This window comes from Toxorhynchites rutilus, chromosome 1, assembly GCF_029784135.1.
Source record: "Toxorhynchites rutilus septentrionalis strain SRP chromosome 1, ASM2978413v1, whole genome shotgun sequence".
NCBI classification, from domain to species: domain Eukaryota; kingdom Metazoa; phylum Arthropoda; class Insecta; order Diptera; family Culicidae; genus Toxorhynchites; species Toxorhynchites rutilus.
The window spans coordinates 203319301-203340081 of record NC_073744.1 but is presented as its reverse complement, the minus strand read 5'-3'; the positions used below and the strand labels follow the sequence as shown (position 1 = coordinate 203340081).

Sequence of the window (20781 nt, the reverse complement as noted above, 5' to 3'; positions counted from 1 at the left end):
TGAAATTTCGTGACAGGAATTTCTCTCTGAATCTCTGAATCTGATTGAACTATTACTAAATATGATATTTGATGAAACCCAGTTTGAGTCCCAGTCATTACATATAGTATTTTCGGGTGAGAAACATACTTTTACATACAATTTGTGACTTTTCAAAAGAAAATGCACCATTTATTGCCCCAGTAAACTACCAAAAAAATCATACAAATCAGAAAATGTCCTATCTAATCTAAAAATATCAATGCCAGGACATGAATAGTTGTCAAGCTGCCTATGTTTGTTGAATTCCAGTCGACAATCAATATTGTTCTTGATACCGGTATAGATACTTCTGAACGAAAGAAGGAGGCGACCGATCGATTAATAACCTAAGAATGGCCGATTAACCCAAGAATGTCGAGTGTTTCGGGCTAATGTTGGAATATCTATCTCATTTCTCTCACAATCCGTTTGAAGTTCAGTTCAGTTCAGAAAACAAAAGATTTTTCTAGGGCCACCATTTGGAGTTTTTAGTGAATTAAATTTACGGCTTCCTGAACAGTTACAAAAACTCAATTTAAAAGCAATCGTCCTCAAAGTCCTACGTCAAGTTTCCGTCCGTGCCACTAGGCACAAAACTTTCTACTTTTCTTTAAAATTCTCAAACAAAAAATTATGAATAGTCCGGAAAAAATGTTTTTTTTTGTGAAAATTCAAAGAAAAAAACATTTTTTTTTAAACAATAGTCCATTTTTTCGAATTGCAAATAAGTCTTCTCGAATGACACTAATCTTCCCATGGGAGCTTTTACGTTCTCAACGTAGGTATTAGCGTGCATCATTGATTAATAATTAAGCTGGGATTTCTTATGTCAGAAGTATGCAATCTGAGATGGTGTTGCTAACTTCTAAGACGAGTCAGCACGAAATTCGTCAGCCTCTCAGTCGCAACATATGCTGTAGACTGATCGCTGCCTAGAGCAAAACTAACTGAAAAGTCGTTTTTGAACATGTCGGAAGAATTTCCCGCTAACTAGTGGAGGAAATATTAATAAAAGAGTAATACTATACAATGCAATGCTGAAGTCAAAACAAACCAATATTTTACCTTCGAAACTTGGGTGATCGATTCAGGACCCTGCTCTGTACGCTATAGCACTTTAATTTATAGATGGATTCTGATAACACACATCGCATTCTGGCGATCATCCAAGTAAACACTTTCTCTGGGACATATTCGAAAGGTGTCACTTGTTAGCGCATACCGTATCGAACGAACGCAAATCCCCCCGGCAAGCAACGCAAGATGGATCCAACTGCGGACGCAAATGACGCCCACCCAGAAGGTTTTGTCGATTACCAAATGCTGCATCGATATATCTCGCTGGATCAAATCGAAGAGTTGCATGAAATTTTTGAAGAGAGAGTGGAATTGTTCCCGGAAGAGCTACGCTCGGCGCTCACCGATGTCGCCGGGATCGAATTCAGCGACGAGGACTTCGAACTGCTGTTCATGAAACTGAACACCAACTGGGACGAGTTCTGCCAGTGGGACGAGTTCGTTAGCTACCTGCTGCTGGGCCTCCAGATCGACGATCCGTTGGCGGTGGAGGAAGCGCTGGTTCTGCCGATAGCGGACGAACCGGACGCGAAGCTGGGCCGGCAGACGTACCAAATCACCAAGATCGAGTACAGTCCAACGTTTTCCTATGTGAGAGGTTGAGATTACGAAGCGCGGCTCGAGATGATGATTTGTGGGACGTTTGATTTCAGGACGGAGTCGCTGATTGGTCCGAAGGCTTCTGGGTAACCACGAGTCGTGAGGGTTTCATAAACATCTGGAAGCGGGACTGGCACCTCCATAAAGCGGGCAAAGCGTTCAGTGGTGAGTTGCGGGGTTTGTCAGTTCCTCGATCCCACCCCAATGTAAATTGTCTCAAATAATTACAGTGGATTTGAAGCGATCAACAACGGTGGTCCTGGATACGGTAGTTCTTCCGAATCAAAACATGCTCTGCGTTGCATGTCTGGAGTGCGAACTTCGTTTCTACGATATTATTGGCGCTGGGTTCTTTTTGTATTTGATAATTAACCGGTTGGAGAACCCTATCAATGCTCTGTTTTACCATTATTCATCCGATTCCCGGGACAGGCTCCTACTGGGGGACAACGTGGGAAAAATATACATTATCGAGTACTACCCGGAGAGTAAGGAACCCATCACAGAAGACATGTCCTCACAAGTACTCAAGATGAGCTTTAGCAACTTTATGGCTGGCTGCTATCCTCAGATGGTGTGTACTGACTATGGTCGCATGTTACCGGATATAGTACGACAGCTGGAATATGTCCAGCAGGTCGATTGCTTTCTGGCCTGTTCGGAGCTTGATCCCCTTGCTCCGCCACTTGAGAATGATGCGCAGCCTGTGTCATTGGTGATTCAAGAAATGAGTAAACAGATGAGGAAATCGGTGTTTGCAGTGCCATACGGAGTGACCTGTTTTTGTTTTTACCACCCAAAAGATTTGTTGGCGACTGGAGGACCCGATGGAAAGCTTAGACTGTGGGATATTTATCGTCCGGATAAACCCACTGATACATTACCTGGGCACAATGCTGGCGTTATGTACTTATTTTTCCAGGATCGCTCGGAGAAGCTCTACAGCATGGACACGAAGAAGATCGTCAAAATCTGGGATGTTCCCAACAAAACACTGATACAGACGTATCGTGATTATGCCAGAAAATTGTACAAAACCGTTCCAGCCTGTGCCTATTACGACGATCGAAATCGGGTGCTCTATGTTGGTGCCAACCGGGTCCTAGCGACCCCGTGTTCCCCCGAGATAGCCATGGATGTGACCGATGGTGAAAGTCACAATCTACCTATCTCGGTTCTCTTGTACAATCCATTGTTCAAGGTCGTTATCAGCTGTGGTTTGGATAGTTTCATCATTGTGTGGAATCACTGGCTCAATCGGAAGCTGTTGATCATTCCCGATGCCCACACTCGAATCGTGAACGGATTGGTTCAAAATGTCGAAATAACAGCGGCGTGTTTCAATCTGAAGCTACAACTCCTGTTGACTGGTGCGCACGATGGTTCGATGAAGATCTGGAACTTCAACAACGGATCTTGTGTGTACTCGATGGGTATCGAAGAGGGCTGCGAAGTCACCGCAGTGTTTTGGGGAACATCCTGCATTCTGGCAATGGGATGGAACCATGTGGTGGTAGACTTTCATGTAGGCGAAACCGAAATGGAGTTCCAGATCGGTCATGAATGGCAAAAGTTGCACTCCGATGATATACTTTGTGCCACGATAAACCGTGGTCGACACAAAGTTCTGGCAACGTGCAGCTACTCAGGTGAACTCCTGCTCTGGATGATCGCAACAGGACAGGCGTATCGAAGATTCGACGCTGGTAAGCCAACCAGTGATCTACCGGTTTACATTCAAGGATTACCCATCGCCCAAAAGCGTAGACGAACTCGAATGTCAATGTATATGCCCAATGAAAGTTTCCGTCAGCGAAGATTGACTCAAATCGTGATGCCTCTTGGAACGAGGGCTCTACGGAAGCTCACGATTCATAAATTACTCTTTCTGGAGTCGCGTCCAATGCATCCGGAGTATGGTACTTTGCTGTGTTCCTTAGATAACGGGACTGTGCAAATTTACTCCCACCATCCCGATGGTAAATATTTGGGTTCATTCAACGCGATTCACATGGCGGGAGATCGGGTGCTCTCGATGGCAACTGATCCGGACAATAAGTTTTTGTTCACCGGAACCTATCTGGGGTATTTGAAAATTTGGCTGATGGAGAATTATCAGTAAGTATTCGCTTCGAATCTAACTGCATTCATCGAAGTCTCATGTTCCCTCTTCAGCGTTCCACCGGAGAAACAGGTAAGAATAAACAAGCCCGCCATGCGGATTCAATTCCCGTTCTTATTGGAAGATGTTATTCCCGGTCGAGCCAAACGTTCGGTAACTGATCAACCCAACCCATGGCTGTTGAGTTCACACCTAGCTCACCACAATTGTATCACCGACATTGTTTATATAGCACCCTCGAAGCTCCTGCTAACGTACGTCACGCCATCGGATTTAGTTCATTCAGCTATCAACAATCCTTTTGCCCCACTTTCAGCGCAAGCAGTGACCGTACAATCCGTTTGTGGTCCCTCGCAGGCCGTTACATAGGTCTTCTGGGAAGCCCTTACAAGTGGCCGCCGCTCAGCCCGAACGCTCCCGCTCCATCGGACTACGCCTTCCGGATACCTCCGGATCTACGGCGTGAGGTGAGCTTCACCACCGCCCAAGTGCTGGCCGGTGGCGAGCGGAAGATCCATCTGCAGGGTCACATTTTGAAGGAGAGCACCGAACGGAGGCACTCCGATGTGATTCAAACGTACGGCGAGCCGCTCGAGCAGCCCATTCTGAAGCGGGAAACATTCCCGTTCGCAGAGCGGACTCCCTTCCAGCCGGACCCGGAACTGGAGTCCTTGTTCGGCTTCTTTCAAGCTTTTGAGCACTTGAAGGTCCATGAATTCCCGTCCGATGCGGGGGTTGATGAGAATGTGCTGCGAGTGAGCTCGGCATTGGATGCGTCCGAAGATGTCGATCGAATCGATTCATATCAAGAAAGGGAGAAGGGAGTCTTTAAATAAAATTATCGTTTGATATGAGTTTTTCGAGAACTGCATTGCTAAATGGACTTTCGGAAGCATGATTCCTTTTCTTTTTCTCAGCAGGGGAACATTCAGCAAGATCTCTGAATGTTGGTGTGAACAGGTATCTTCACATATTGCTTTTTCGCCTTGTTTTGACGAGTTTCGTGAAATTGGAATCATTGATTTCAGGATGTTTTGAGTGATATTAAAGAGGGCAAACCGTTTATTCTCCCCGGCGCAAATATGTGACCACTCCTAAAGTTCAACGACAAGTCCCATCGTTGACACCCCCTGTTAGTTTGCCTAAGATATCGAGTGCAGCGGACAAACAAAATCAGATTCCTCCTGTCTCCCATGGGAATAGTTAAACTTCGAACAATCCAGCACTCGAGCGGGATATCAACCCCTTCCCGTATTGTATAATACGTCACACATCAAGTGATTTCACTACTCTGCTGAGCGTTCTAGCGCCCTATGTTATGCAAGTACACCACGAGTGAGACTCGACATTGTACGGGAAAGGGTTGAAACCCCCAACTGTTCCTGTTTCGCCGTCAAGTACAACTGACATTGTTGTCAAGTTGTCTCACATTGTGCATGCATCAAATCTTCACATGTTTTAATGTCTCCGACTCCATCAGCACCGTTGTCATCTCAATGCTTCCAGTATTAAATTAAAGACAATTTTGCAGCAATTGATGCAAACATGGTCCCTCCTTGCAATGATTATCTTTATCGATGTCTAATTTAGATAGAGAGGTCGGAAATATCACTGTTTTACAGTGGAATTGTTGTAGTCTTATCTCTAAATTGGATACATTCAAATTTTTAATTCATAACTTCAATTGTGCTGTTCTTGCTCTGTCCAAAACATGGCTTTCTTCGCGAGATGATCTCTTTTTCCACGATGCTTCTCCTATACGCTTGGACCGTGATGGCAGATACGGAGGGATGCTATTGGGGATCAGTAAGTGGCACTCATTTTTTCGAATTGACCTTCCACCTATTTGAGGGATCGAAGCTGTTGCTTGTCATGCAAACATCAGAGGCAAAGACCTCTGTATTGTCAGCTTGTATTGGAGTTCAGGTTAGCCGCAAGCAACTTGCTGACATGTGCCCATTGATTCCTGAGCTTCGGCCAAGATCCCAACGGTAGTGATCACTTGCCAATCAAATTTTCTATCCCCAATGGATTGAATTCATTTGAATCAATAAACATAACATATAATCGCACAAGACACATTGACAGCAAACATAATGGCGGACATGATTGCGCTAGCCATCATCTCCAGAGATGGTTTGATCTACTACGGCGCGGCTCGCGTTCAAACGAAACCCATCCCAGGTTCCACCATTCGCCGGAGGCCTCCCAATCATTGATGGGATAGCCAATGTTCCAAGCTTTATGTAGAAAAATCGAATGCATTTAAAGCTTTTGGGAAATGTGAAACCATTGAGAATTTTCAAACGTATTTAGCCCTTGAAAATCAATTTAAAAACTTGATAAAAGGGAAAACACGGGCTGATAACAGGTGTTAAATAAAAAATGAGAATTTTTTCAATACCTTTCAGTAACTCAAATAAAGAGCGTAAAATTTTCTTTCTCCAAGAAAATTGCTCTTTGGGCTCCCTAGAAACAGTAGGCGTGTTTGGTTTTGCTACTTTGAATTTAGTCAAAGCAAAGATGGCGTCGAAACAGCACGTGATCCGCGAACGCGTTGTACGGTTCTACGAAACGTATTTCCAGCAAGGAAAGAAGTTCATGGTGGCACATTTTAAGGAAGAAAATGTACCTGTCAGTACGATATATCGTATCCTGGGTTCCCTGAACGTAGAGCGGAAGGTTGGAAGTGGTCGTGGTCGTCTGGTGACGATAATGACGAAGCAGAGGAAGACATCGTTAAAGAAGCTGTTTGACAACAAGGACGCAACCAGCCTGCGTGACGCCGGTCGGAAATATGGCTGCTCCCACGTATTGATCCATCGGACCCTCAAGTTGGAAGGAATCGTTTGCAGGAAGAAGACGAGGTCGCCGGAGTACACGGAGGAGAAGATTGAGACGATTAAATCACAGTGTCGGCGGATGACCAAAAAATACCGCGGGACGTCTTTCGTTCTGGACGACGAAAGCTATTTTCCACTGTCCAAAACGCACATTCCAGGAAATGATAATTACTACTCCAGCGACAAGTCATCCACACCGCCTGAAGTGAAATACAAGTTCAAGCACAAGTTTGAAAAAAAGGTTATATTGTACATCGCCATTTCCGACCGGGGCATTTCAAAGCCTTGGTTTAAGCCGAGCGGTCTGGCAATCAACCAACAAATCTATCGAGAAGAGTGCCTCGATAAAATCCTGCTGCCGTTCCTGAACGAGCATCACGCGGATGGGAAGTACGTCTTCTGGCCGGACAAGGCGTCTTCCCATTACGCCAAGAAGACGCTGGCGTGTCTTGAGGAGAAAAAGATACCGTTCGTGCCGAAAGATCTCAACCCAACAAACTTGCCCCAGTGCCGCTCAATAGAGGATCTCTTCGGCTCACTCAGTGCCCTAGTGTATAAAAACAATTGGAGGGCCAAGGACATGAAGCAACTGACTACAAGAATCCGGAATCGTATCCGGAAAATGGACGTAAGTGCCGTACAACGTTCTTGTGAGAGCATCGCGACAATGTTGCGTCGAACAGCAGACCACGGCCCTTACTCAAACATTCACTGACATTTTGTTGAAGAAAATACATTATGTTATTAATAAAAAATACTGAAATCGAAGAAAAAAAAATTTTTTTTCTATGTGATTGAAAAAATTCTCATTTTTTATTTAACACTTCTTCTTCTTCTTCTTCAATGGCACTAACGTTCCTAGAGGAACTTCGCCGTCTCAACGTAGTATTACTTGCGTCATTTTTATTAGTACTTAGTTGAGATTTCTATGCCAAATATAACACGCCTTGAATGCATTCTGAGTGGCAAGCTCTAGAATACGCGTCATCACAGTGCAAGTCGGAGGAAATTTCTTTGACGAAAAATTCCCCCGACCAGAACGGGAATCGAACCCGAACACCCGGCATGTTAGTTATGACGCTAACCACTCGGCCAAGGGAGCACACCCGTTAGGTGAAATTTCGTGGGAGGTTTGTCACGAGAAACGTCAATGAAAAAAAAATGGAAAGTGGCTCGGAACATGAGAAATCGCTCTTCATCGAATGAAAGCGAGGAATATTCACATCGCTAGATTTTCAATTTTGCACGGAAGGTTTGTCCTGATTCCGTTTCCGTGCAATAAATTGTTCGAGATATTCCTTAAGATAGGTGCGATCTTGGTCCCGAGTTTTTGATGGTAGAATTATCTCTAGCTCTTCTTTCCTGTAACAATTCTGCTCCGGGATCGGATTGAATTAAGTTCAACTTACTGAAAAACCTTGTTTAATATTAAAAATTATATACTCAATTGGTTTCTGGAACATAATATTGTACCAGATGATTGGAGACAATTACGTATCATAGCTATTCAAAAACCCGGAAAGCCCGCGTCCGACTTCAACTCGTACCGCCCATTAGCAATGCTGTCTTGTACACGGAAATTGTTGGAGAAGATGATCTTGTTTCGCCTTGAACGATGGGTTGAAACTAAAAGCCTCCTCTCAGATACACAATATGGGTTCCGCAAGGGGAAAGGGGACGAATGTTTATCTTGCGTTGCTTTCTTCAGAAATTCAGTTGGCTTACGCTTAGAAAAAGCAAATGGCTTCAGTATTCTTGGACATGAAGGGGGCCTTTGATTCAATTTCAATAAAGGGCCTGTCAGACAAATTACACTCTCGGAGTCTGCCGCCTCTATAGAATAACATGTTATTCTATCTTGCTTTGTGAGAAGCATTTGCACTTTTCTCACGGAGATTCGGCAGTAAATCTGGTCTCTTACATGGGCCTCCCCCAGGGCCCATATTTAAGCCTCGTTTTGTACAACTTCTACGTTGAAGACCCCAAGTTTTACCTACCACGGCAAGAGGAGATGTTCCCGAAAGATTCAAGTTCGCATTCAAGGATAAATTTGGTCGGAAGTTCATAATTCCGCAAGGTATAAGGTGCCGTGGGTATATACGAGGGCAGTCCGATAAGTACTTTGCCTACAAAAAAAAAAACAAAAATTTTGGAAAAGTGGCGATTAATTTCTCAACATAGTCGTCTTTTAGCTCGATACACTTGACCCAGCGATGCTCTAACTTCTTTAATCCATCTGAAAAATATGCTTTCTCGAGGTCTTCAAAGTAGCCCTTCGTGGTGGCGATGACCTCCTCATTCGACTTAATTTTCTGCCCGGCGAGTGACTTTTTCAAATTTGAAAACAAAAAAATGGCGATGTACGACGAATTTGGCCGTGGCAACGGCTTTTTGTTATAAAGGCCTTGGGACTGAAAGTACGGTTTTGTAACCGGATGTGTTACAAATGGCGACTACTTTCTAGTGGAATTTCTGATTATTTTCTTTTATACAATACAAAAATATCTGAGAGCTAGGACCGACATTGTTATGCAAGCGCTCTTGATACGGTCTGAAGAAAAAGCGCAACAATAATATTTCGGGTGTGTAATAATAATTTTATGCTGAATCAGTTGGCGGAAATGGAAGAAGTAAGCATTGGAGCAGTTCGAAACGCAATTCGGGAGTATGGCAATTCGAACAGTCTTTAGCAACATCTATTCGTGAATAAAAATAAAACAGTATTATTGTTTAAGCTTTTGTTTTTGTTTTATCGAAGATCAGTTCAATGTGAAAAAATAGTGTGGCTAACATTAGTCAAAATATCATGCTCTATAGAACGAACGCACTTTTGACGAAAGACCTTTCATCAAATTTTGCACAGTAGCTATTGTGCATTTCCTGGATGCTGCTGTCCATTTTTTTAATTTCCTCCATGGTTTGGGAAACTGTTCCATTATTGTTGAAGATTCTTTTCACAATCGCCCAGTAACGTTCAATTCGTCGGAGCTCTGGACAATTTGGTGGATTGATGTTTTTCTCGACGAATTGGATATTATTGTCTGTGAGCCACTTTAATACTGGCTTAGCGTAATGAGCAGATGCCGAATCCGGTCAGAAGAGAGGGGGAGACTGAAGCTTGTTTATAGAGGGGCAGCAATCTTTTCTTCAAGCATTCATTTTTGTGAATGTGGGCATTGATTGTATCTTTTGTGAAGAAAATAGGAGACCGTAGACGACAAGCACAAATAGCTTACCGTATTAGAACTTTCTCTTCAAATTTTCCCAGCGCAATCGTGCATTCAGCCTCGTCCGCCTCCTCTTCCGCCGATTATGTGTAGAATTGCGGACTTGGAAACGTTATTGAATCCTGTTTGACGTATGTTTCGCCGTCCATAAGGATGCACTGGTTGATGTTGTCCAGTGGCCGGTTATTCAGTTTTCTTGCCCTTGTTTTGGATCGAGATTGTTGTTCTGCGGTTTTCTTAGGCACCTTTCGTTTTTTGTATGTCTTCAAGGAGTTCCTGGTTCATGGGTTCCTGGAATTAAACTTTTGCTGGTTTTAAACTTTTTAGTCAAATCACGCGTTGATACTGATCGTTGTCGTTTGATGTAAGTCACTATTGTACGATTCTGACTGGAACCAGGTTTTCTACCGGACTTAAGCATATACTTAAACAACTTGACAACTTAAACGGAATGAATCGATTGCACAAACTTTTGTTGACTTGTAAAAAGCAAAAGCAAAAGCTTGCATGCACAATAAAACAAGCTCACCCATTTTTGAGTAGAATCATTATAAAAGTTGCTAATTACTTTTCGGTATAGTTCTTCCTCAACTTCTTCACAATGAATATGTTCGCGAATTCGTAACAAAAGCTAGGACAACTGTCGAAATCATTTTTATCTGTACCAGAAGGCTAAAAATCTTTCTCATCTGTACTTTTTTTTCCAAAAATCAGTACCAAAAAAAAAAAAGGTGGGTTATATCTATGATATAACCTTATCTTAGTAATCATTTGTTTGTGTTGATTTAAATTTTGATTGAATGAAACAATTTCCGAATTCAATTGAATTTAATATATTTACTTTGTGAGTAAAAAGATTGTATAATGCCATGTAAGGTCAATTCATCCAATAGATTTTTCTTCGTTACAGGTAAATTTAATGACAGTCCTTTTACGTTTGGTATGATGACATCTTGGTTTTGATGTCTCTGTTAGGCCTGACCTGCATTTGCAATGCCAATTTCCTCAGACACCCTGGTTCTGAAGTCTGTGTTAGGGGAACACATTTCAGTCGGAACGAAAATGCCCCCGACTTGTATGTATTTGCAATGTCAATTTCCCCACGATCCATGGAATTGAAGTCTGTGTTAGAGAAACACATTTCAGTCGGAACAAAAATACTCCCGACTTCCATGTATTTGCAATGCCGATTTCTCTAACGCTGCTTGGTTTTGAAGTCTGTGTTTGGGAACACATTTCGGTGCGAACAAAAGTCCCCATACTTTCATGTGTTTGCAATGCCGATTTCCCCAAGGCTGCTTGGTTTAGATGGCTGTGTTGGGGAAACCGTAAATCGGGCCAATCAAAACGAGCTAGTTAGGGCGTTTAAATAACGCTTAACATTTTACAGTTAATCAATTGATTATCTAATGAAAAATAACATTTTATTAATTGCGATAGAAGCGTAGAAATATTACGTATCAATTGATGCAAACATCTTTCCAATCCAGTAAGAAATGTTCGAGTTATAAGCATTCGGAATCTTTCATTTTTTCCTGCATGTTCTATGTTTAGGTTTTCATTTTACTCCCCATATACTCCGGTTAGACGTAGTCCCACGTCAAAACACTTATCTGCAAGTCAATCGTGTGTTTGATGATGCTTATTCATTGTTTTTTTCTGAATTTATATTGCATACTATCATTTATTAAAATTTTCGAACTACCTCCACGATGTTTTATCAATTTTGATCTCAAAATAGCGTTCACCGTATTGTTGCTGAGCCGATTTTGAAGTTTATTTTTGTTCTGATTGTGTTCAGAAAAAATCGTTTGACTATTGTCGAGGAGTGAGGCATCGTGAGAACATAACAAACAAAGCATCGAAGCGCCGAAAATGCGAGCGGAGCGATAATTCTTATTAGGTATCAAATTTTTGTTCATCAATCCTGCACTTGTTCGTTTTCTGAAACTGTGATTTCCTTACGGAGTGATTCTACCTTTCAAGTACGGAATTACTTATCAATCCCATCGTAGAACTCTCTAACGCAACGTTAATGCTTGTCAAATTGGAAAAAATTCTGGGATTTAACATTGCCGCAGCCTTGAGCGTTGGATCATCAAAATCCAATCTTTTTTCATTTGCTTATCAGCTCCACGAAAAAAACTGCGACAAATATCCTTAAAAATGATCTTCCTTTCACTGTCCATTATTCTGATAGTTTCTTCTGTTGCCACATCTGTTGTTGTTGTAAGATTCTCCATGTAGCATCGTGAATTCAGGTTTTTCAGCCTAGAATAAACTATTCAATCTGTTGATCTGGGACAAAACATACTACAAAAAAGCAACAGAAGTTTCCGTCCTTATGAAACTGATCAATTATTGCATAGGGCTCTTGCTACACATACATGCAGAGCATCTGTTGGGTAAACATTATTTGTTTACATTCGTAGCTTCTAGGCAGCAGAAGCGGATTCATTATCAATCTACGTTTTTGTAGATGATTTAAATATTGTTGCGATCTTTCTATTAGCGTGAAATATTCCATAGAGCTAACATGAACTTTGTGGAATAGTTAGGCAAGCTATTCACCGAACAAGTGCTTTTGTGTGACGCATATTGCTTAACTTACTAGCACCTATTCCGCGATGTTCATTGAGCGACTTTGCCACTAGATTTGAATCGAAAAAATAACAGGAAAGGATTATTAGAATGTTCGGACCAAGATTCAAGACGGATCTATAACAAAAAATGTGATCAAAAAACGTCACTCCTTCTATAGAGTCACTATCCCATCGATTACAGGCATTGAAGTTGTCGCTTGCCAGATACAAATCAATGGCAAAGAACTCTGCATTGCTTCGATATATATTCCTCCCAGGACTACGGTAGGCCGCCATCAGTTCTTTGATATTATCGAGGAATTGCCGGAGCCGCGGTTAATCTTAGGTGACTTCAACTCCCATGGAACAGCATGGGGGTCACTCTACGATGACAACCGTGCCACGTTGATTTATGATCTGTGCGACAACTTCAACATGACAGTTTTAAATACTGGGGAAGCAACTAGGATAGCCAACCCTCCTGCACGGGCAAGTATGCTAGTCATATCACTTTGCTCTTCTTCGTTATCCCTGGATTGCACGTGGAAGGTAATCCAAGATCCCCACGGTAGTGACCACCTGCCAATAATTTTATCGATCGCCAATGAATCAGGTTCTCGTGAGTCAGTCGATATTGCGTATGACCTCACGAAAAATATTGACGGGAGAAAATTTGCAGAAATAATATCTGAAGCAATCATTTCGATGCATGAACTTCCTCCCCTTGAAGAGTATAATTTTATATCAAGTTTGATTTACGATAGCGCACTTCAAGCTCAAAAGAAACGTGCACCGGCTACCACTTTCCGACGTCGTCCTCCATCACTTTGGTGGGACAAGGAATGTTCAAAGGTCTACCTTGAAAAATCATCCGCTTTCAAAAAATTCAGGAAAACTGGATTAGTGGAATGGTTTCGAAAGTACCAAGCTCTAGAAGCCAAACTAAAAGGTCTGATTAAAGCAAAAAAGCGTAGATATTGGCGGAAGTTCGTCAATGGTTTGTCAACCGCTATGAGTACTCTTTGGAATACGGCTAGGAGAATGCGTGGCTGGAACCATACCAATGAAAGTGAGGAATACTCTGACCGTTGGATTTTCAAATTTGCAAGGAAGGTTTGTCCCGATTCTGTTCCTGCACAAAGCGTCGTACGCGATATTCCGCTCCAATGGGATTATTAGAATTTTTCGATGGTAGAATTCTCAATTGCCCTCCTCTCATGTAACAATTCAGCTCCGGGGTCGGACAAGATTAAATTCAACTTGTTGAAGAATCTTCCCGACTTGGCAAAACAGCGTTTGCTGAACTTGTTCAACAAGTTTCTGGAGCTGAATATTGTCCCGCATGACTGGAGACAAGTGAGAGTGATAGCCATACGGAAACCCAACAAGCCGGCTTGCGATCACAACTCGTATAGGCCGATTGCAATGTTATCCTGTATTCGCAAATTGTTAGAGAAAATGATTCTACTTCGTTTGGACAAGTGGGTCGAAACGAACAATTTGCTGTCAAATACGCAGTTTGGCTTCCGCCGAGGTAAAGGGACGAATGATTGTCTCGCGCTGCTATCTTCTGAAATCCAAATCGCATTTGCTCGCAAAGAACAAATGGCTTCCGTTTTTCTCGATATCAAAGGGGCATTTGATTCAGTTTCCATGGAAATTCTCTCAGAGAAGCTTCATAATCGTGGACTTTCACCAATTCTGAATAATTTCCTGTACAATTTACTGTCAGAAAAGCACATGAATTTCTCTCATGGCAACTCAAAATCTTCTCGTTACAGTTTTATGGGCCTACCGCAAGGCTCCTGCCTAAGCCCCCTCTTGTACAGTTTTTACGTCAATGATATGGATGATTGTCTAACTAGAGACTGCACGCTGAGACAACTTGCAGACGATGGAGTTATTTCCATCACGGGTACTAATCCCGTCGCTCTGCAAAAGTCGTTGCAAGATACCATGGACAATCTGTTCACGTGGGCCCTCAAGCTGGATATCGAATTCTCTACGGAGAAAACTGAAATGGTCGTTTTTTCTAGGGAGCACGAACCCGCCCAATTCCAGCTTTACCTATCCGGCAAAACGATCCAACACTCTATGTTTTTCAAATACCTGGGTGTATATTTTGATTCTAAGTGTACCTGGGGGAGACACATTGCGTATTTGAAACAGAAATGCCAGCAAAGAATCAATTTTCTCCAAACAATAACCGGAACATGGTGGGGTGCCCATCCAGGAGACCTCATTCAGTTATACAAAACAACGATATTATCAGTGTTAGAATATGGCAGATTTTGCTTCCGATCAGCTGCCAGGATTCATACTCTCAAGCTGGAGAGAATACAATATCGTTGCTTGCGTATAGCCATGGGGTGTTTGCATTCGACACATACGATGAGTCTCGAAGTTTTGGCAGGAGTACCCCCGCTTACTCTTCGGTTCACAGAATTATCCTACAGATTTCTCATCCGTTGCAAGATCATGAATCCATTGGTGATTGATAACTTCGAAAATCTACTCCAACTGATTCCTCAGTCAAGTTTTATGTCTTTATACCATGAGTACCTTACCCACGACATGCACCCTTCACCAGGCATCTCCAACCAAGTTTGCTTCCCATACTTTTGCAATTCCTCTGTCATTTTTGATCTGTCCATGCGACAAAAAATCCATGGAATACCAGATCACCTACGCTCCAATGTTATTCCGTCGATATTTTCGGAAAAATATGGGAAAGTTGGATCTGATAAAATGTTCTTTACTGACGGTTCATGCATAAACGGGTCCACTGGCTTCGGCATCTTCAATAAAAATTCCAGTGCCTCTTTCAAACTCAAAGATCCTTGTTCCGTGTATGTCGCAGAAATGGGTGCGATATACTATGCTCTAGGGATCATTGAAACACTGCCCATCGACCATTATTTTATTTTTTCAGACAGTCTCAGCTCAATAGAGGCAATCCGCTCAATGAAAGTTGATAAACGCTCATCTTATTTCCTAACAAGAATAAGACATCTAATGAGTGTTTTGGTCGAAAAATTATTCAAGATTACCTTAGCATGGGTTCCCTCTCATTGCTCGATTCCGGGGAATGAGAAAGCGGACTCGCTAGCTAAGGTGGGCGCTTCAGAAGGCACACTTTTTGAAAGGCAAATTGCCTATAATGAATTTTTTCACATTCCTCGTCAGGACACACTCGTTAGTTGGCAGCGCATGTGGAGTGAAGATGAGTTCGGTCGTTGGTTACACACGATTATCCCTAAGGTCTCGACGAGTGCATGGTTCAAGGGATTGAATGTAGGTCGTGATTTCATTCGCGTGATATCTCGGCTTATGTCCAATCACTACAACCTAAACGCGCATCTCTATCGCATTGGGCTCGCAGCAAACAATCTTTGTGATTGTGGCGATGGCTACCACGACATCGAGCATGTTGTCTGGTCGTGTATCCGGTTCCATGCTGCTCGCTCTTAGCTCTCTAGAGCACTGAGAGCAAAAGGCAGACAATCGGATATCCCCGTCCGGGATATCTTAGGTGGCCGGGATCCTGATCTTCTGCTTCATCTATACCTGTTGCTCAGAAACGCCGATGTCAACGTTTAATGATGTTTCCTTCGTTGTGTCCCCGTTTCATATCCCTCCTATCCGATCGATAAACTTTTACTTAGTCGCGGCAATACATACACACACTCTTTACAGACACACGGGCCAAAGGTTGATCATTCAACAAAAGCCAAAGGTTGTACCGCTCATGACAACTCTACACGAACTGATGATTGCGCCGGCTAGTGACCATTTTATCCTGGATTCCTCGAGTCGAGAAAGACGCACCACGCTAGATATGGGGTACAGACTAGGGGGGCGTTGCTGATTAATGGTCAGCTGCATCCCAATAGGAAGTATCCCGTGTCGGGCACACGTACAGAGCATCGAAGACTGCAACATACCAATTATGAGAACACTTGTAATACTAACCTCGAGCCAACCGTGAGTAATCGGTTACATATTACTAACATAGTTGTAAGACAAAAATTGTCAAAATATTGGACTCCCGGCCCCGTCAGGCTAACGCCACATGTGCCTTAATAAAAAATATATTTTGGGAAAAAAAAATTATTTTTAATTTAAAAAATTCTATTTGATTACATTGAACTCCACATACTTAGAATACAGTATAATAATAATATATAACTTATTCTATGAGCAGCGTACACGAGGAAAGTTCCCGTTCCTCTTCCTGCTGCATCGCTCTAGTTTGCATTATTTAGGGAGTGTCGGTAGCACCAGAACGTTTCATCCGCATTTTGTTCTCTCGTGTCTCTATGAAGAAAAGAAATACATATGTTAATAATATTAAATGTGTATATATGTAATGAAACGTAACATCAACAAAATGTTAACCTCCGAATCGCTTCATCTCCAAAATAGAAATGGCGATTTCAAAGTGCGCACATCACAGATGTTAGGTATGACAATAAAACAAAGTTACTAATGGTATGAAGTAAAATCTACGAATCTCTGGTAGGAACGTTCATTGCGTCTGACACAATTTTGGTAATATTTACAAAACATTTGTATATTTTACCAATGTTTTGGCTACTAAAGATTTGGTAGCTGCTTTTACTAAACTATTTCTCCAGTGTAGGAGCGATAAATGCCAATATACTGAAAGAGAAGATCGTCAAGGTTTTGATTTCATTTATAAGCAAAAATGTTTTGATAACTTATTTCCTCTAATCTTTACGTCCAAACACAGTCACTCCGTTCATTGACAGTATGTTCTGCCAGTGATTATTAACTCTGCTCTGCCGTAATCTCGCAAATTGACGCAAGCGCCAACATTGACATTTTACGTTTTTTGTTATAGATCGATAAAGAATACCAAATCCTTCCAAACAACTGTGAAAATTTACAGAAATGTGAAAAAATGACCCCGTAAAAGCTTGCAAAATGGAGTGGCGCAAGCGCCATTTTCCCTATGTTGTGACGTAATTTGATAGTGATGCGATGTGATTTTTGGTCTGTTCTGATAGAGTACAATGAACGAGCAGGTACAGCAAATTTCATATAACAACATCTTCCGTAATGAACGTTTAGCATAATAAAAGTCACATGCCTTCTTTCTTGTAAAAATACACTTTTCCGAAAAGCTTGTCATGCCAAATACTTTAATCAAAAACAGTCCATCCCCATGTAATGTTACTTTTATAATAGCAATTCCGTTTCAAAATTACAAATCATGTACTAAGAAGCTCACAAAACCATGTACTTTAAATTCATAAAATCAAACTCATCTTAAAGTAAAGTTTATTCTACACTTCAATTCCTGTTCTCTCATATAGCTCATAAAGATTAGAACTAAATAGTTCAAACTCATCAATTTAATTGTTGATTACGAGGATGTAGTGTCTCTTTTCTTCAGGCATCAAGGGACAAAGTTTCTTGACGATGTTTACTTTCCTCACCTGTTCAATTTCTCTTTCGGATAAATTGAAGCTGAGTGTTGTTTGAAGGGTAAATGTCGGATTTGGTGAACAGCTGCGCTCTTCTAAAGCTCCAAACGAAACGAAACGCATCTTGTAACACAACTCAAAACATCCTCGCGTAAACTGTATCTGTTTTGATTCGGATAATTTCGGACGGCATTATGTCATTTAACACGGATGGTTTCAATTGCATTTTGAATTTGAAAAGAATCGGTGCTGTCGATAATTATTACAAACGGGTTCTCAACTACGTTAACCTGCTCGACGCATGCTACAAAGTTGGGAAAGTGTGTGAATTCTTCTCCCTGATGCTTCCTGATGCTTCGCTCAACGGCAGCATGTTGGAGAAAATAATTGGAAACAGATTCTCGCATACTTTTATGGATGAACGCCAATCGGTTGTAGAAACAGCGTTTTAAATTTGCTGTTTCCACAACAAACTGGCGTTGGTGGCATAGCTTAAATAAAACTGCATTTTTTCAAAAATCAAGCCGATGACAATGTTTTTCCATCAACAATACACATTTTGTACAGATCAGATTTTCGTAATGTACGCGTATGCTGATTATACATGCAATTTTACAAAAAGTCACGTACTGAAAATTCTTACCTCTGGCGCTTGCGTCACTTTGCGAGATGACGGCAGTGCTGCTGTTCAGCAAGGGTACAGTATAATTAGCAATTGATCACGCGAAGCTGTTAGAAGACAGGAGACATTCAAGACTCCACCACAAATAACATTCTAGTACACATTTGAAGGGGACGTCTGTTGTTGTTTCAATCAGACACTGAAGTTGAATGACAGCTCAAGTTCTCTCTCTCACTCGATTAAGCTGTTGCCGCAAGCCCCCTTCATTGGCCCAAATTAGCGTGTAACCGATCCAAATTATGTTCTGACACGAGCGTCGGTCGTTGTTGAGGTTCGGTGGGGTGGAAATTTGGACATGATGGAGAAAGTGTGGTTCGGAGGCAATCACAGAAACAAAATTAGATGGGTGTTGGCGTTTTCATTTGGATAGCGGATTACTAATGAGTCAGTGCGTTAATTATGAAACGATTGCGCTCAGTCCAACCACAAATCTACGCGATCTTCCTTGAAAAGCATCCACAAATTATCACATTGGCGCATTAAACTTCTTTTATACAGCATAAGCAACCCCAAATTACGGTTTAATTATAAATACATAGCCTCACACTTGGGGTTATTCTATGTCCGGGGCTTCTTCCTGTTTGAAAGTTGCCTTCCGAACTCGTGTCCCGCTTGCCAAACAGAAGCAGCATCAGATTAACTCGGACACATTTATGCAAAGCATCTTTTTCGGTCTTTTCTCACTCGTCTACAATTCACTGCAAAAAAAAAAACGGATGGCGCGAGACGCCCACATCATGTCACACGCAACGGCTCATCATAGAAGCAGGAAAAAAGCGACTGCATTAGCGATTCAGAAAGGCACTTCAAGCTTGCTTCATTCAGGTGTTTGGGAGCGGTTCCGTTGGGTTTTGGGGCGCTTGGTTGGCCCGCTGGAAAAAAAAAATGCTTCAATACTAACCAAGCCACTCATATCAAAGGGCTACGAGACGTATGTGGGCTTGGCTTCACTCTCGGGGATAAAATGTAACATATAACTCGTGACGCCAGCTCAACCACCAGTCTGCACAAATTTCAGAGCCCTCGACCATTGCGGGAATGTTAATAAGTGATGATAGTCACGTACTTACGGTCGCGTAAGCATTGCAACGCAAACAGTCGGTGAATAAATTCTCCCATCATACGGTGCAACATTATCAAAATAAACGTGTATTATATTAATTTTTTGAAATAAGATATGTGGGAAAGAGGCACCTCAACATTTGTGAATTACATATAAAGATTATTAAATCATTAATTTGGGCCAAATCCGTAAGATCCGAAAGAGTGTTCACAGAAACATGATATTACCGACAAATTAGTCGTAAATCTTTTTATGCGATGCTTCTGTTGGAACAAAAAATGCCTGTCGTCGGGAAGTTATCGAACAGAATTGTCGAAAGCGTTCTGAATTATATTTCGGACAACATCATATTTCGGACACTTTGTTCTAATATCTTGAAATGCTTAATGCGCTGATGATATAACTATAGAATTAATATCACAATTGCTTCTTTAGAGTAATCCTTTGGATTCACTATCATTTCACATGAAAACTACATTTAAATTATAACATCATTGGCAGAAATCCTACAACACTACTCATTATCGTTTGTGGTTGACGTTTCCTTAGCGTGAGCACGTAGAATTTAACCGTTCATATATATTTAAATTTCTCCCGTGTTTCATCAGTACTCATCATCGTTAACGGTTTACTTTGATTGCTTGGTAAGTGTTTCGCAGTTTACTATAAAATATAATCAAGTGTAATGTAATTTTCGTCCATAAAATTACAAAATAAACTGTCCAAAATTTGAATTCAATCTGTCCGAAATTTGATTTAGTGTCCGAAGTTTGATTCTTATTCGCTTCATTTGAAAAGCATTTTATTCGACGATTTTTTTATGTTTTCAATCAAATAGGTACCAGAGTAGAAAGCTTAAAAGCATATTGAACTAATTTATTAAAAATATCAACCAAATAATACCTGTGCATGAAGTTTAGATCTGTTTTCTGCATCATATGCTTTAAGCGTCCGAAATATGATTCAGAACGGTACTCAAAAATCGAATCATTCTGAAAATGTACAAATGCTCTCGAAAACATAAGCAAAAGCGTTATTTCAGCTCAGTCGAAGCAAATATTCAATGATATTGGCAAAGGAAAACCGATAGATAGATTGCCCTCATTAAATTGTT

The 20781-nt window shown here is 41.5% G+C and overlaps 1 protein-coding gene across 1 annotated transcript; it reads left to right on the top strand.

Annotated features, from left to right (window-relative positions):
• The first annotated feature begins 1283 nt into the window (after positions 1 to 1283).
• On the top strand, positions 1284 to 4656 carry LOC129762327 (WD repeat-containing protein on Y chromosome). Its single transcript, XM_055760507.1, has 5 exons — positions 1284 to 1689; positions 1752 to 1863; positions 1929 to 3816; positions 3874 to 4074; positions 4137 to 4656. Exons 1-5 carry the CDS (start codon positions 1285 to 1287, stop codon positions 4654 to 4656), a joined length of 3126 nt encoding a protein of 1041 aa, XP_055616482.1. The 5' UTR covers position 1284.
• The last annotated feature ends 16125 nt before the right edge of the window (positions 4657 to 20781 follow it).

What these genes read in the sequence shown, in the direction of transcription:
- LOC129762327 (XM_055760507.1), top strand. Translation starts at nt 1,285, where the DNA reads ATGGATCCAACTGCGGACGCAAATGACGCCCACCCAGAAGGTTTTGTC. An exon ending in AGCGGGCAAAGCGTTCAGTG is followed by an intron (nt 1,864 to 1,928) that starts GTGAGTTGCGGG and finishes AAATAATTACAG; the next exon opens with TGGATTTGAAGCGATCAACA. An exon ending in CCCTCGAAGCTCCTGCTAAC is followed by an intron (nt 4,075 to 4,136) that starts GTACGTCACGCC and finishes CCCCACTTTCAG; the next exon opens with CGCAAGCAGTGACCGTACAA.